Source organism: Micrasema longulum, unplaced genomic scaffold (genome assembly GCF_059751315.1).
Source record: "Micrasema longulum isolate JH-2025_06_02 unplaced genomic scaffold, ASM5975131v1 h1tg000294l, whole genome shotgun sequence".
NCBI lineage: Eukaryota > Metazoa > Arthropoda > Insecta > Trichoptera > Brachycentridae > Micrasema > Micrasema longulum.
In genome coordinates this window covers 149,014-167,449 of record NW_028277498.1, presented here as the reverse complement: position 1 = coordinate 167,449, position 18,436 = coordinate 149,014, and the positions used below count along the sequence as shown (strand labels likewise).

General features: G+C 31.2%; 2 protein-coding genes across 2 annotated transcripts in view; one reads left to right on the top strand and one right to left on the bottom strand.

Annotated features, from left to right (window-relative positions):
• The first annotated feature begins 8,861 nt into the window (after window positions 1-8,861).
• Window positions 8,862-13,141, top strand: LOC148282785 (uncharacterized). Its single transcript, XM_088224540.1, has 3 exons — window positions 8,862-9,006; window positions 10,842-10,928; window positions 12,530-13,141. Exons 1-3 carry the CDS (start codon window positions 8,862-8,864, stop codon window positions 12,652-12,654), a joined length of 357 nt encoding a protein of 118 aa, XP_088080666.1. The 3' UTR covers window positions 12,655-13,141.
• Window positions 13,142-14,593: 1,452 nt separating this feature from the next.
• Window positions 14,594-18,436, bottom strand: part of Syn (synapsin) — a 147,863-nt gene continuing 144,020 nt past the window's right edge. The window contains exon 11 of the mRNA XM_088224553.1: window positions 14,594-17,795. Coding sequence (XP_088080679.1) covers window positions 17,626-17,795 — 170 coding nt within the window. The 3' untranslated portion in view covers window positions 14,594-17,625. The remainder of the gene's footprint in view (window positions 17,796-18,436) is intronic.

The following is an 18,436-nucleotide window of genomic DNA, read 5'->3' as shown; positions in this document are numbered from 1 at the left end:
TACTACAGGGATGAACAAGGACTCACCTATTTTTTTAATTTCTGACTGTTCGAAATAACATGTAGGCCCGGAAGTAGTCGAAGTGCAAGGTTCACTATCTGCCGCGTTGCCAACCTTCTCTCTAAGTCTCTCTCCCCTGCAGCCATATATTTCTGCTAAAAGCTCATCCACCAGAGTATTAGGACCTCTCACTGGGATATTCTAAAAGTTGGAAGTTCATACGTATCTAAATAAGTTTATCAGCACCTTTGTTTTCTAGAATTATCTTGAACAATCTGAGTTAGGTAACTTGCATATTCATTTGATATTTATTATATTTACTTTATCCTCACATAACAGTGTATAAAACTCATATCATAGACTTTATAATATTGCCGTGAAAAACCCCATATAGCAATCACGTCACGTCGATCCTGCCGGGAGTCGAACCCGGCACCTCAAGCACGGTAAGCGAATGCACTTATCAGTACACTACGAGGCCTACTAATCTCAAAATGCTGATGTTTTTAAGGATTTTTACTTTAGAGGAGCCATCCAGTGGAAAATATTCGATTGAGGGTATGTATTTTATTTCACACAGACGGACATGAAATATTCTAGTAAAACATTTTTATTAAATAATAGAGCTGTAAAGGTGAAAAAATAATTTAATCGAATAAAATCTTAATGGCGTTTGTTTTATTAAAGTTTTTACTTTTAATTTGACTTCAGGAATAGGCTTCTTTTTCGCTTTACAAGTGGGAAAAGTTCCCGGAATCTGTCCAAGTGTTGCGTGATTAAATTTTGCTTTTAAAGGTTTACTTTTGAATATTCCCACAGGAATATTCGGGATATTATACTCCAACTTTATAACTTTTAAGTTTATTTCGCATTCACCCATGTTGTAAGTTTTCGATAAATGAACTTTTCCTAGGTTTGGTAAATAACAGATATAAAGCAACACAGATAAGTTTTTCTTCACAATTAAAATAATTAATAATCTAACACACGTTAGCCCCGGCCACTTTATTATTCGACTTGATAAATTAGTTCAGAATCCACTGTAAAATGTACGCGATCAATTATGTCAGCTTAATAATACTTATACAAATGAAATAAAATGGTAAAGATTAGTTCAATATTAGTCCCGAGTACCGAGCATTATAAAAGTGATAGCGTTTAACTGCAAAGACTCAAAAGGTAAAATTATAATTGATCCGAACTCCTCGGGGAATTTTTTCAAACTGCAGAATTCATTTGTTAATTCTGTAATTATCTGGGAACAAGTTTAGTTACTTCGTTTCGTGCAATCTATTATCGTTCTGTTATGTATCCACATGTACAGGATGCTTTATGTTTCGTTTTAATTATTTCGAGCACAAAACTATGTATTGGGCAGAAAAAACATAATATTATAAATTGTGGTTTGATTATTAAATAACAAACAGGTAACATAAATAATATGCTGTAGGTATGTTTTAAAACCCCTTAGACTCTGTCAAGTTGAGTTATTTATGTATTAACGGACTAAGTCTATAAAAAAAATTGTAAACACATATTCTTATAATACATACCAAATTACCATACAAGAAAATTAAAGCTAGGACAAAAAAAAAATAATAATTACTACCTCATGACAAGATCTGGTCTATCTTAGAGATTTTTTTAAATATATAAAGACTTACACCAAAATAGTCCAGATTTTGTCTGGAGTTTACAATTCAACACAATCGGAGTTAACGAAAAGGCACTGAATTTTAGCCATGCTTTACTCAATTTACGAGACATTAGGTTCTCGACGTTCACGGCTGCATCCTGGACGTCCACTGACAGTTTTTTGTACTGTAGTCTGTACTACGTGACGCGATCCTGATAAGGGAGGACGCAATAAAGTTGGCAGCTGACCAAAAAGCAAGAACGCTGTTTGTAGATGCTATGTAAGTATGTTCACCGGACTATTAGGAAGCGGACGTGAAAAGCAATGATTATAAAATACTTTTATTTTATTATTCGAACAATAAAATTAAAACCTTCGTGGTACTTTGCAGGCAGATATGGAGCATCAAGAAACATGTTATTATATGAGATAATTATATGAAATCGGATCAATATTTACCAACATGAAAAACTGAGTAAATGTGTTTTTAAATGAAAGCGATCAGAACGTATCGATTTTATTTAAGCACGCCTCATCAAAGGTATCTTTATAAAATATTCAGGAATAAAATTCATTTAACTTTTTGACCTTTCATTCCAAAAATTGCCCCTTAAATTTAAACGATAGCGAAAGTTTACGGGACCACGTTCAAGTATTGAGGGTAAAAATATATATGTTATTATTTTAAAATTAGGAAAATAAGTAATTTTACTTTACAAAACGGTTTATTGTGATGAAATACGAATAAAAAGTAATACATTATTGGTGATTTTTTTCTTTAATTCTACGCAATTTTCATAACAATAAAAAATAATAATTTGTACTTTCTTTGATCAAGATACGCTTCTTTTGGTTTACTGCAATATCTATCCCTAGGGTTAGCGGCACCAAAATGTTTAAGTTAATTCCCGTTATGTTTTTCACAAAATAGCTTGCATGAAAAAATCATAAAAAAGCAACAAAAGAAAAAAAATAGTCTTAGTTGTGCCATTTAGAGAAACATTTAATTGATTTATAAAATTAAGTCACGGTTTGTAGAGTTATATCTAAAACGTTAAACGAAAACTATAGTAAATTGGCTCTCGGGTTCGATTTCTGGCATATGAACATGGAATAGAACAATTTTGAATTAGAATTTTTGAACACCAGTACAATTATTGACAATATAACATTTTTAATCCTCATTCAATGTCAATTTCGATTTTCTGCTTCTTTTTAATGGTGTAGTTGGCTTTATACGAAAGAGTTGTACCTATCTTCATAATCTTCATTTGTAAAGCACATTAAAAAAAAATTGTAACATAAATTCTTCATCCACTCATGTCTTCAATTGTATTCATAATTTATACCGGAGTATTTTATAGTCCCTGGACTGGATCATCTAGCCTTTAAGTGTATAGTGAATAATAATCGGAGTAGCAATACGCTATGCGCCATCAGTCTTAACTAACGGAATTATGATAGTATTGATATTGACAAATGATTCTCTTTAGACTTGCAATTTCACAAGCCACTTCATAAAAGTACTTTTTTTTATTATACTTTTTATTTGTTTGTATTGTCATTAAAGTTTTATGGATTTTCGTTTAAAAGAAGGTCTTGACCCTGTATATTTCACGCTTGTAATATAAAAGGAAATAAACGTTGTACTTAGGTTATACACACTTGTGCATTTAGTCAAATAACAGTTAAAATACTCCGTACACATTTAAAATGCCCCACACTGGTGCCGTTTGGCTTTTTGGTAAACATGAAAACTAAAATTCATTTCTTGTAGAAACAATGAAATATTGCATTGTAGAACCATATTTCAAACCAACATTTCACGTTCACCCTGCCAGGAATAGAATCCAGAACCTCAAACATCGAGTCGAAAACTGTTTCAGGGTTCTGGTAATAATATAAGCTCTTTGTTGGCCACCTCGTGGTCAAATTATATATATATAAATAAAGGTGTTTTTACACTAGAATATTCCATAGTCTCTCAACTGGCACTCAAAGCGGAAGACTGATCATCTGAACGGCGATAGGGTGATCAGTTTTAAGCTTCGGGTGACAGTCCAAGGTCCCGGTTACAATGCGAAGTTAACAGAAATCATCAATTGTCTATAATGTAAAATTGAATTTTATGTACGAAAATAAGTACCTACGCATATTTGTTTGTAACCTGTAACTGAATATGTTTCGAAAAAAAAGTCATATATATGCATTTTTGTACAGAAAATAAGATTTTACTTTATAGACAATTGAAGTTAACATTTGTATGAAATTTTATCTAAAAGTCAAATTATTTTTTCTGTATTAATAATATAACTCAATAATTCGGATACATTTTTTATTTCTAAACATGTTCAATTACAGGTTACCGACTAGGTTACCGACTAAGTTTCCATACAAATGTTCAACGTTTCGTACATAAATACCAATTTTATTTTATGCAGTCTCGATGTTTATCGTTAAAGATAGCGTTTGTAATCGGGGCCTTGGAACAATGGCTTGGTGACTCATGTAACTAACTTTATATTTTTCATGTATTTTGGGTACCTTTATTGTGTAACAATATTTTTGATTGAAATAAATGAAATATTGCCGTTACTTTTATAGTCAACATTTCACGTGCAACCTGCTAGGAATCGAACCTTAAACATGGTAAGCAAACCTCCCAATCACTACATCACGAAACGAACGTATCTCTACTCGATTTCTGTTTAAGGGTTTTGGTATGGTTTTGGTTTTCAGTTTAAAACACTAGTCTAGGGTTCTGGTTCTATTTCACTCACAAAACTGTATTCTTTATTCGTCCGGAATCAGAGAAGGCCATTTTTCTCTGTTATTTGCTCTTTTCAATTATTGCTTGGACAACGATTTTCATTTTATTTTTGCTTTCAAAAATAAAATATTAGTGTTTTTATGATTTTCCTGAATATTTCAATTTTGGTCCCATTTTTTTTGTCGTAAATAACCGTGTTCAAAAATAAGAAACACGTTGTGGTGAGCGGGGCTCGAACCCCGGGCCTCCCGATCACGACACTAGCCACTGAACCGCAATCCGTCTCGTTGAAAAATGGTTTAGCTTAAAATCGATTTTAGTTTATCTAAATAGCCTAGCGGGACTAGTGTGCGCAGTGCGCCCGCATGTTATCACGTGGAGTAATTGTACGATATACATATGATGTATTTATATATAATATAATATAATATATGCGTGTTGAGCTTCCGCTGATAGCACAGGCGATTAAAAAACAGAAGGTAATAGTTAATACGAATGTAAATGCGTACCTAGTACCTATTCTCACACGTTCTTTGTGGTTGTTGTTGAATTCTGTATAACGTAAACATTTGTTTTAAAAATATCCTGAGCATATCCAAAGACCTTTAATTAGACACGTTATAGGCATGAAGAAAATGGCGTTTTAATTCATGGCGATTGCCTTCCGCGACTTCATTCTCGGACTTTCATTATGGTGCAAAATTTGACGTAGTGCGTAGGGCTTCCAATTTCGACAAAAAAATAAGTTTCGAGACGTGGTCTCCAAGCCTCGTCTCAGTTTTCGAGACTTTTCGATACTAACGATAATTCGTACAAAAAATAGTGAATGTAGTAAATAAATAGCATCATAACATTCTATTGATATTTAAAAAAAATATATATTATTAAACATACCAACCAACTATCCCTATATCACCAAACAAACATGGACCACAACAATCTAACTAAAATAATATAACAGAAAAACCTTCTTAAATCAACAACTAGTCGGCTATTAGCCAGCAGCCATCATGTTCTAGACAGAGCTGAAGGAAAACATGTGCAGCTTTAACGCACATTCGGGTAGTGCCGCACTAATCCAGCCTCAGTCTGTTAAAAAAATGTATTAAAAAAGCAAATACGTAAATTTCAAAACAATTACAAAGACTCTTACTTATCGGAGGTACGTACCGTTTTGAAATAATTTTATCGTGCGTTATGTAGATGTTTACCCTGAATATGGTTCCTGCAATGGTAGCCGAAACGTCGGAACGAATCCAACTTACACGGGTTTACCTAAAAAAGAAGATACACATTGGCAGCAACGCGTTTTCTATCCCTCGTCCTCAAAATTTCGATCTTAGCATCTCGAAAATCTCCATATTAAATGTGTCAAAATTTCGAGTCTCCAGTAGGGCTTCCAGTCTCGACACAAATTTGAGACTTGAGACTGAAACAAGACTCCGCTACCGAGTCACGAAATTTCGAGACTTTTGGAGACTTCGAAACCATTCGATACTAACGGTAATTCGTATAAAAAATGTTTAATATATCACATTACAGCATATTTTTTTAATATATTTTTTAATCAAAATGAACACAAAATATACCAAACTACTATTCCTTTATCACCGAACGCATATTGATCACAGCAAATTAACTAAAATAATATAACAGAAAAATTTTCTTAAATCAAAAACTAGTTGAGGGTGAAGTCAGCGAGTAAAATAAAATATGTGCAGCTTTAGAATTCATTTAAGCAGTGCCGCGCTAATCCAGTTCAGCCTAATCAGTCTCTGCCGTGATTTTCCAGCCTTAGCCTAATCAGCTTCTGCCGTGCTTTTACAAAATTATCGATAGCTGTTTTTTTTATTTATTTTTGTACAGAAAATCTGAGTTAGCCGAATGGACGACGTGAACTGAAAGCACTTTTAATGCATCACCGGAAGTATTCTTTTCATTTTCTATATCATAATGTTGCTAAGCTATTATTTTCAATTTGTGAGTAAATTAAATTCCGACATTTTTACCGAAGATGATCAATGCACTTTAAGGGTGAAATTAAGCCAACAATCCGTACAAAAACTAAAATCCTGAATTTAATGGATGATGAGTTTACACTTATGTATCCACCTATTGTTTAGTTATGCTTGATGTACATTCAACAATGGAGCAAGCAAAACTGATACACTTGCGTTTTAACTCAATAATTGTTTTTTTTACTGCAGTTTAGACATGGCGAATGTGTTTTTTTTAATTTGGGTTCTTAGTTTTGCCAGCACCGAGATTGAAAAATTCATCGCTCACGTTCATTATTTTACTATATTGCCGTCGTTACTCGTATATTTTACGATGTCGCAAATCTTTGACAGTCACCTTATAGTACATTATGCGTAACTAGTGGATTTCTATCACGCAATTTTGAGACTAGCATCTCGATATTGAAAATGGCTCGAGATTCGAAATTTCGAGAATCTCGAATTTCGAACGAAAGCCCTAGTTTGGAATTTCGAATGGAAGTCTTCGTCGTAAATGATGAAAAAATGCTTTAATTACATTGTCACTGTGAAAATCAGGACTATAGTTATACCGTTTAATTTGTAAATGCAATCTGAATGATAAAATTAGAACATAAATAATCAGTAACTGTAAAAGGTTATTATAGTATTTAATAAAACTCGATAGCGATAGTCTTGTAACACGGTTTAATACAATTCAAAGTGATAAAAAAACACAGTAGACTCATTACAACGATCTTCCAGTTGCGGCGTCTGTCGGGACACACGGGACAAGATGGCGGCTCGCAGGGCCCCAATGCTGCCCGTCCAGCGGCAGCGGTCGGGTATATTAGAATTTCCATTTAGTCGGGGTTTCTACTATAGTTATCTAATATTTTAAGTGCATTTATCGACTTTTTGACTACTGGTTGCACAGAAATGCTTTTGTGCTGGGAAAGTGACTAATACCCGTATGCAGAGACAAAACTCAAGGTGAGGAAAGTACATTCTATTGTCTTCACCTTCGGGTTATTCTCCGCATTTGAGATTAGAATGTACTTTCCTTACCTTAAGTTTTGTCTCTGCATACGGGTATTAAACTGTTATATTTATTTATTAATTTAAAGTTATAAAATTTCTAGCATGAGAAAATAAAAACAAACGAAATAAAAAGAACAGCAGAAAATAACAATATGGTAATAGGTACTAATGGAAATTCTGATTCTTTCTGAATTTTTATTTATATATGAACTAAGGAAATATGCATATTACATTTTTACATGAACGACTAACACTTTTTTCAAATTGTTTAGAGTAACGCAATATTTGATACATTTTACATGTAGCTAGTATAAGAAAAACGTGCCTTTTTAACATACGTTAGTGAGTGTATCTGACTCTTTGCCCAAAAATTAATTCTAATTATATTTGATAGATTCCTGTTTTACAAAAAGGGAAGGATTCATATTAAGTTAAAGGTGGTTTTACCATAATTCAATATTGCCGTCGAAACGTCGCGATTTTAAACTCTTAATGCGTTACTAAAAAAATAATCATGCATGGGGTTGATACATAATTTTAGTAGTCTAGTTATCATATAAGTTCTTTTTACTTTCTCTACAGTACATTACCTCTATGTTTCCTAGTAATATTATCTTCTGAAAAATGTTTTATCATTCTGTTGCAATAAATTTGTTTCTAACTATGTTTACTATTAGCCATATTTTCAACATTTCGCATCTTAAAATGAATATTTTATTTACTTAAAAAAATTGTTTGGATCATAAACATCAAATTTATCAAGAATAAATTTTAAATTTGGACAACCATTATTAATTTCTTTTGGCTAGGTTTATTATATATATAGGTAGATTTGTTTCATTTCCTTGGGTAACTCTTTGTAGAATTTAAACTATTGTACCAGTTATGAGTAAGTTTTTCTCCTTAACTATAAAACCTTTTGTTTATTTATTATTTTGTGTGCATGGCATTGTATTTAAAATTATATTTTATTTTATTTGTTGATTTACTGTGAGTTACTCTAGAATTAGAACTTGGACTTTTTCAATTGAAAACATACCTTTTCAAACATTAGACTTACCTTAATAAACCCAATGACAAGTAAAACCCAGCATCAATTTTCATTTTTTAGTTTCATTTCGTAGTCTCTAGAACAAAACCGTGTAAAAAAAGTTGGTATCGGATGTAACTATTGCAGTTCTGCTAGCGTTTTATTGAAAGATCAACAAACGTCTATGACTCATTTAAGCGCGTTTTCCTTTTTTGTACACGTTATGAAAATGCGGTGGAAAATATGTAGGTTGTTTCTAAGGCAGACAAAACCTACCCTTGTATCAGTTGCTAGGCAATATACTAAATACTGGTTATTTGGTTCTTGTTCAAGTCGAAAGCTCGCACTATATTCCTAAAGTATCACGATACTTATTTTCTACTTTTTTCTGAAATTCAATTTGCTGTAATGTTCAAATACGAGAGCGTTCGCGATATTTTTGCCACAAGAGAAGAGACTGAAGAAAGCAAAGTAAAATACTTAAAATCCCGTGAACAGTCCGCTAAAGAAACATCCAATGATACTGTAAATAGTAGTGTTCAAACTACATTGAGTAAGTGATTAAACTAAATTTATTTTAATTAAAATTCACGCGTAATTGTCCGTATCCAGGCAATGATTCAGTGGCATAAAAATATATATATATGTCAAAAGATTATCAAACCAACTCAATTTTATTTTTAAACATTACTCAATGTTTATCATATTTTGAAATTATACAGCCCATGACGTCACAAATTCAAGTCGGTGAGTTTTCCCGACATTTAAAAGGACAACCCCGTACCTGTCAAAACACACTAAACGTTGAAAAACATGACTACCCAGAAACCGGAAATCTTTCACAACACATAATAACGCTATAATTGATTGGTTATTGTTCACCCGAATCTATGACGTTTCAAAGTAGTTCATTTTTATTATTTTTTTCATACGTTTTCTAGAAATTTTGGCGTACAATAAACGCGTGAGAAATCTTTTTTTAAATGCAACTTTCCTTGGATTTTTTCTCATTAAGGAATACAGTTTTTTGTGTGAAATAAAACAAAAACCTGAACGAGTGGTTTAAGATTCGATAGGCAAAAACAAAACAAAAAAAAATTGGAAAACAAAATCGAGTAACCAACTACTGGTTGGTACGTTTGCCTATCTAGTCGGAAGACCCGAGTTAATGGCAATATTATACGTGGTTTTCGCTGGAATATTCAACAGTTACTCCTTGAACTCGACTGGCGCTCGAAGAGTACGACGAATTATTATTTCATACTTTGCTATTGCAGTGCCAATAGAGTGACAAATGTACCATAAGAGAATGATGATATTACATATAAATAAACAGACAGGTTAATAAATGTAGGTACATTTTTAGGAACGTGAAAATGAAAGTCTCGGCATTTACGGGATTTATGAACTGTCATTGGCGGGTTTATGTGGTCACTTTACACCGAGTAAATTACTTACTGTGTTTTGAACTTCCACACAGAATTTTACAATTCTTGAATAAATTTAAAAAAAATATATGGTAATCTAGTAGTAAATCTAGTAGAAAAGAAGTGGAAAAATATTTTTTATAAATCTTTAAAATTAAGCTTTTTTAATTTAAAAGACCCTTAAAAGTAATTTGCACCTGAAGAAATGTATTCAAAGGCCAATAAGAAAGTTCAGCGCTAGGGGAAATCGCATAAAAATCATGTTTTCTTACACGCGGTAAACAATAGATCATTTAATAGTACGGCGATGTCTTTTGAAAATGTATAAAAAAATGATAAAAATGATTTGAATACAAATTTGCTGCTTTGGGCTACAGCACAAGTTCTTCCGAATCAACCAATGATCTCGTATTTTAAAGTGTTTTGGTTTCCGGGAAGCCAACTCACCAATCAGCTGAACCCACCGACGAGAACTTGTGACGTCACGGGTGATTATAATACGAAAAATTATTGTACTTAGATAAACATTGATTTAATAGTAAATTAAGAGGTTTTAATTGAGTTTTGTGTACTATTTTTTCTCATGTTTTAGGTATGATAAAAACACTAAAAAAGTATCGATACCCTATTTATTTCTTATTTTAATGTTACTACTTGTATTTTCGTATTATATTGGTATTTTTATCGACTTTTTATTAAAACTATTGTGTGATCCAGCATTTTTGCTGACTGGGAATATTTTTTACAAATAAAATATGTAAAAAGTATTATTGTATATAAAAAAATTAATTTACTTACTAAAAGGACTCTTATTATAACCACTTATAACTTTGTAAAGAGGAACATATAAATAACTAAAATTTCTTATTTAGGAAACTATATCCGAATAATGTGAATCCTAGAAATTGTTATGCTTAGTCGTAAATACTAACTAAAAAATATACATTTTTATTTTTTTCAGTTAATATAAAAGAAAACGAAAATCAAGCTAAGCCACAACATCCATTTTATCGAACATCCAGCAATGAATATGGTTGCTACCCTCCAGGTATGTCTGTACATGTACAATTATGAATCATACATATTTCAAATTAATTAAAATTTATTTTGTAATGTTCATCGAAAAATAATATTTCCTCACTGGGATGATCCGTCCTTGAGGAGCATTTGAAAAAGTAATCTAATATGTGTATTTTGAGAGAGATTAAATAAAATATTTCAACTAATGATAATTTAGTGTAAAGTCTGTATTATGCTCAGAATAATTATTCACTAAAGCTAAAGAGTTATATTGCATAGAACAAAAGTGTTCAATTTTTTTAGTTTAGTGTTTGTTTGGTTTTAGTAATGTTTGTTTGACCAAATTTATGGTTAATAATCATGGAATGGTTTTTCTGCGTATGGGCGACTATATTAGCCACCGGCGTGTCATTACTCTAAGGTTTTATACATACCAGAAAATCAGTCAAATTTTGAGTATAAAATATTATATTAATTGATTAAAGTCTTAATGTCGACGCTGGAAAGGAAAAAGTTGTCAAGCGACATTTGGCAATTTTATGAAAGAGCGGTTCCAACTGTCAGTAGGGTCGTAGTGAATTGTTTGATTTTTTTATTTGTTTTTTTTTTGCACCACAACAGGCCAGGAGGCCCAATTACAGTGGTGAATTACATTACAGAACAACCAGGCTTGAGAAAAATCTGTATAAATAAATAATAATAAATAATAAATAATAAATTTTTGTGTTCTCACCGGGAATCGAACCCGGAACCTTCCGTTCGTGAGTCAAGCGTCTTGACCATTACACCACGGAGGCCACCATGATGTGTCTTGCTGGAGGATATTATTTTATAAAATGCTGCGAATGCCTAGTTGCATTTCACCAGCAACATTACTGACTGGTCCTCGTTAGCGTCAACGTCGCGAACCATGGGATCACACGCATAACGGTGTAATCACAGCAGATAACGAGAGGATAAATGGCGAGTTTTTGGCGCCTCAATTAAAAATACAAACTAAAACCTTTTTAATTAACTTTTTCCTTTCCAACGTCGATGTGTTATTCCGCGTGCATTCAAATATGTAAATATTATGTAAAAAGGCACCGCGACATTTTTAGATGGCAGATTTTGGCAGAGATGAGAATTTATTCAATTTCTCACAGAACACATATTTATTTTCTGACTCAGAATCTTGTTTTACCTATACTATAATAATTACAATACAAAATTACCGAGGCATTTACTTATTTAACTATTGACCAGGGGTGCTATTCTGAACCGCTCTCGCGACACGTGAAAACAGTTTTTCCCATGTGTTTTGTATGTAAACACACCAGATAATACGGCCGCGAAAGCGTTTGGAATACCACCCCTGTACGTCATTTCGATAATTTAGTGTTACAAAAAAGCAAAGAATGCTTAATATTGAGTAGGTGCACAAAGTGTTCAGTGATCACTTAAAGCGGCCAAGAAATGATCCTTAGCCCCTCCATTCTCAAGGAGGTTCTCCATATTCAACGAACATCAAATTTGATTAGAATCGAAAATTGATTCGATCTGTTTATTTTGCTATAACATTCTTAGAATTCAATAATTTAGTGAATAAGTAAGTTTATAGGTCAATTAAATATTAATGTTTATTTTCAGGAGATTACAGCATCCCAAGTGTGTACTATCCGATTAAGCAAAAGTTTAGTACTCACTTGGCGGCAGCAGGAATGTACAGAAATTATTCTCTTAACACGGCTAAATATCCTTCCCCGTTTATTTAAATACTTACCTTTAATAACCCTTAGTTAAGCCTGTAGTATTAACTGTCTAGTTTTTACAAAAAATAAATGTTTTTTACCGAACTGCAGACTATGATAAATTATTTTGTAGAGATATTTGATTTACCTTCTAAGCAGTTTCTTCAACAAGAAAACTAACGTATTTAACGAAATATTATTGAGTACTAAAAAAAACGGATATTATGTATCGCGTAGCAGGACTGAAGTGGCAATGGGCAGGACATGTAGCGAGGCAAGACCCCACAAGATGGACCCCTGAAATTTTAAGATCGAGACATTGGAAGAATAAGTGAGGCGTTGGAAGACCTCAAAAAAGATGGTCCGACGACATAGCTGCTGAAGGGGGGGTAAAAATTTGCTGCAAGTAGCAACCGACCGAGGAAATACGAAGAATATGGAAGAGGCCTATATCCAGCAGTGGAGGACAGAAGGCTGAAGAAGAAGAAGAAGAAGATGAAAAAAAACAGTTCCGGAATTTTTAAACTTCATTCACACCGTTGATTTTTGAGTAAAATTTTTCTTTTTTTTGATTTGGTTCTTTGAAAATCATGCATTCAAAAACATAAGATAATGCAAATCGAGGAATTTAACAATTAAATTTTTAAACACATCACATTTAAATTCAACTGAATGATAGCTTAAATTTGTTTTTTCCATAAGATACAAATATTGATTGCGTAGGTAAATAAAAAAGATCGTTTTGTAATATTGCATTTAATTAATGTTGTATATAATTTTTATAGAATATAATATTATGTAACATCCACTTACTGACGTAATTGTAATTCAAGAGCAGAAAAAGTATTATTTACTAAATACTGGGTTTTTAAAAAGCAATTTTGACAAATAAAAGGTTCATTTAAATAAAATGAATAACAAACTACCTGCTAGTTTTCTACTATACTAATTATTGCCTTTGATAAACTGTTGTATAATATTGTTTTTGATCAATTAAAAACAAAATGATAATATTTTTTGTGTTAATAAAAATGACTTTTTTCTGCCCTTTTCGCGAATACTAACAAATGCGTACACATTTTATATAGCAACAACAACAACGGATTATTTTATTGTTTAATCTCATGATGACCTTACTCTAACTATGATTAATGAGTATTATTTATGAGCTGAAATTTACCAAAACTTTAATGACGATTTCAGCTCCAACAACTTGTTATAGTAAGCATAAAGCGATAAATGCACATACAATAACCCATACTGCTTGGTAACAATTTGCATAGTATTCATAGTTTATTAATAATTAATAAGAATACTTAAAAACAGTATGAAGCACAAACAAAACACAAAATACGTAATTTTATTATTATTAATTTATCATTCGATTACCCAACATGCATTTCACTTGTATAATTCATCAAATAACTTCACATTGCAACGATTTTCTGTTGTCGTGTAATAATTATAATTTCCTACTTCAATCAAATCGAACTTTAAGATTTAATGGTGTTTTATGCATTTGTTTCTTTTGAATAATACATACACGACAAAAAATTTTAACAATGTTCATTTAGCATTTTTGCATTTTGCACAGCGTTAGATTTAATTTGTTCATCAATTCTTAACTGAAATCTCACAAACTTGATCTATTTTTTCGTCATAAAAGCAACATTTAGATTGGATGATTAGATAATAAAATAAATGATCAAGGATAATTGAATCGATATCCAATTTAAAGAATAATGCTAAAGAAAAATTGATAATTTAATAATAAATTGCCTTTTTTTCAATACAATTTCAATTGAATCTAGCGATTACAATTACTCACCAAATCCACGTGAACAGGAGAAGTATAAATCGTATGAATATGCTAACAATAAAATACTAAAGATATGTATGATCACAATTTGATAAGCATTATGATATAAAACGAAGAGTTATAAATTTTTATTGTATTTCAGTATTGTCGATGAATGTTTGCTGATGTTATATATAATATAAGATGCATAAATACAATTATAATTTTAAAAAAACATCGTTGTATTTTGTAAACCTGATATTTTCTTTTGAAATGCGCCCCTACTAATGGTAGTTTATATTTATTTATTTTTCGAGCGACATAATGTTATAATTCATACAAATTTTGTCACTATAAGGAATGACAAGGCTTAAGTAATCGAAAATGTATTACTTGGTAAAATAAAACCTACGGCGTAACAGTGCGAAACTATTTTTTTAATTGTAAAATTATCATAATATATGTATGAGTATGTATTATCGAATTAAAATCACTGACTAATTGTGTTTGATTCCTTAAAAATTGAAATAAATGTTTATGTATATGAAAGAATTCGCGTGTTACCACTGCTAGGGCTGCTATGCTAATCTTCTTATTTTAAAAAAAGTTATTTATTTTTCTAATGTGAATATACTTTGTATAATATATGGTCACACTAATGATTCAACGTCAAATGATATACAAAACTTATTAAAAAACGCAAAAAAACTCACTCGGTTTGGCCAATTAAACTTTATTAAGTGTTTTGGGTAATGCTAAAGATTGCAATAATGTTCTAAATGAAAATTATCATTTTTGGTTTCATGTGTTCGTATTTGACGTTTAATCATCAGTTTAGCCATTTATGAAGCAAAGTGTAGTCGTATGCAAAAAAAATAAGAATCAACAAATTTTTCACTCTCTCGAGGGTTGAGAAGATTCTGAATACTACCCCTGATGGGCGCATGATATTTAGAATGTTTAAGCCCTCAAGCTTACTTTTTAATCTTGATTATTTTTGACGAAGTTGTTTATTTAGCTGTCCAGGAAAAACGTTTGAAAAAAATTGAAATGAATATTCACAAAAACATTCCAGATATTATATAAAGCTAGAAAGCTAATCACTCTCACAATACTCAATATTAAAAAATTATGTTAACATTTTATCCATATCATCTCCCGTTAGGTACCTACATATGTATAAAATCAATATTTATTCATTTTTATTAACAAATGGTAACAAAAGTTTAAATTTTTATTTTTATGAAGGTACAGGTGCCATTTTAAAACTTATTTTAGGGCTTAATGAATTTCAATAACTCATACATTCGTTGTAAGAAATCTATTTGATATCGCTCAATGTTCGCTAATCTTCAAACACAAACAATCTACAGATGGTAAATATTGAATTATTTTAGATTTATTCTATATGACGCTAAATTGTTTAATTATTTATAATTATTATTAATGCACATTCCTTAGAATTCAACATATAATTAACAGACAGTAAATTATAATAGCGTACAAGGTATTGAAAGACCTATAAATTGATTAGTTGGTAAAATAATTTTAAATATTATACTCGTAAATAAACTTCGGATTATTTTATAAAAAATTGTTATAATTAACTTCTTAAAATGTCAATAATAATGTTTATTTTTAAGACGTCCAAAAATGTAATTATTTTAAAATATCTTATAACACCTTAGAAACGGATTTTAACCACGGCGTTTTGCAACCAACACAATTTTTATATCGGAGGAATGATTTAAGTCTACGAATGAGTAGTATAATTAAATTTCATCACTCAAAGTTTGTAAACAACTTTCATGCTTACATTTTTATCCCGATAAACACTGTTCCGGTAGGGTCTAACACCATAAAAATTCCAATAAGAATGTTAATTAATCTACATTACAAACTACGTTATAATATTTTATTTTCGTCCCGTATAAAGCGACGCAACGAAATAAATATACATTAATTTAAATAAATGCATGTTAGTAACAATGAAATATTTCGACTTAAAAAATACTAACAATGACAACAAGTTCAAAATGGTCTTCTTATTGTTGAAATTAACTGAGTAAAACTAAAATTTTAAATAAAACACAATAATTTAATCTGTAGTTTTGTGAAGCAAATCCTTATTCTATAACAATGATTACATTGAAAGTTATTTTTATAATAACCAAAATGTATTGTCTTTTCAATATATTGTTTTTTTTAATAACTACTACAAAAAGCATGCAAAATACAAGATAAGCTACTTGCAAATCATAAACACGGATAGCAATGACTGTCTTGGAAAATTGTTTTTGTAATAAGATGTTTCTAGTATATTTGATGTACATAATATGTCACACAAAACACAAACATTTCGCGGTTAAGATGTAGAAATTATTGGTTAAAATATTTAGACTGTTAACGTCTTAACCATTGATATTACTAAAGTGATTCGCGTGTAAACATACTGCATATTATACATAGTTTTATATGTAGAAAAAAAGTTTATTATTGATTACTTAAGTTAAATTACAATCAATCATATTAATAAAGGTACATTATAAGTTCAGAAAAAAATCTTGATTAACGTAAATCTTGAGAAAGTTGGAGAAGTAATTCGTTGCAATTCTACGCATAGCCGAATTCGATAAAAAAAGATATCGTAAGTGAGAGGGTTAAATGTAAAACCGCCACTGCACATGATCACTATTTATTAGAAGATCAACAAAACCAGTAGCAAAATGACTTTTCTTTCAATGTGCACATTCAACTTAAAATGAATAGTTTTTTCGCTACCTTTTATATCACCCATAAGTTGCACATTAAGCTTAGAAGAAGATATAGTCCTTTTGCTGCTGGTTTAGTTAGTCTTCCCAAAAACAGTGATCATGCACAGTTGCGGTTTTGCATTTAACTCCTTAAAGTAATGAGATAATTTATTTAATGCAAACATTCTTTTAAATACTATCAAATACTTTATTGATCACGAGAATGCGACTAATTGCATTGGAAATTCAAAACCAAAATTTAGTTAATTTCTAGAAAAACAATAAATAAAAAAGTGTAATGTTTTGAAATTGAGCACAGATATTGTCATCATATTTTTTTGAGTGCAGCACTTGTACGGGACATTGATAAAATTATTTTTAACAACACCAGCCACAAAATAAAAATTACGTTCCAAAATGATTTTTTCGCTCGAAAAAACTTTTTTACATATCGCCGAATATGCCCGCGAATGTTTTGCGAAGGTTTTTCATGGTATCTTCTGCATCTTCGGCTACAGACGCCGAGAGTGAGCCCTGACGAGAGAACCCAGAGCGTTGTGGAACATCAGGTGCGCGGGCGGCGGACGAAGTACTCACTGATGAGCTTTGGGAAGCTGGAAAATAAAAATGAACTTAGGCTTTCAACAGATAAAGAGTGAAAACTCACGGACCATAATGATAACTCATGACATTAGTCATGCGTCGGGAGGCATCGATCTGTTATGAGGATAGAGAAATTTCATGCATAGGTATTTGAACATAGTTTTTCTGTCACTCTCTCTCAGAATATCGGGGAGACATTATGCCCAATTGAAATCGACAAAATTGAGGTTTCGCTGTCGCGTTTTTCGCACCTCAAAACTCAACCGATTTTGTTTTTGAGAGTATCAGAATTAAATTTTCTGTGTTGGTTTTTCAAAAATATTGATCACTTTTGTATATGGTACGTAAAACTGGACGCTTTTGTAAGCTCCTAGCTCCCACAAAAAACCATTCATCGAAAAAGAAAAACTATGGAGATATGCTAATCGTAAATATATGTATTATGTAAAATAAACATTGCACTAGTGTCACAATCCAAGGAGAAAATGCGTTTATAATATATCATTATGTATAGTAGTTACTTAAGAACTTATTGACAATAATATATTCCCTTTTCCTCTTTTTTCCCTTTTCCCATTGATCAATAGTTTTGATTTAAGATAATTTATAAACAAATACGTTTATTTCTATTTTTATATATCTTTGGCTTTTT

Excerpts from the sequence above, each read along its gene's own strand:
- LOC148282785 (XM_088224540.1), top strand. The coding sequence starts at position 8,862 with ATGTTCAAATACGAGAGCGTTCGCGATATTTTTGCCACAAGAGAAGAG. Across the intron at positions 9,007-10,841 it reads TAGTGTTCAAACTACATTGA|TTAATATAAAAGAAAACGAA; the intron begins GTAAGTGATTAA and ends TATTTTTTTCAG. Across the intron at positions 10,929-12,529 it reads ATATGGTTGCTACCCTCCAG|GAGATTACAGCATCCCAAGT; the intron begins GTATGTCTGTAC and ends GTTTATTTTCAG.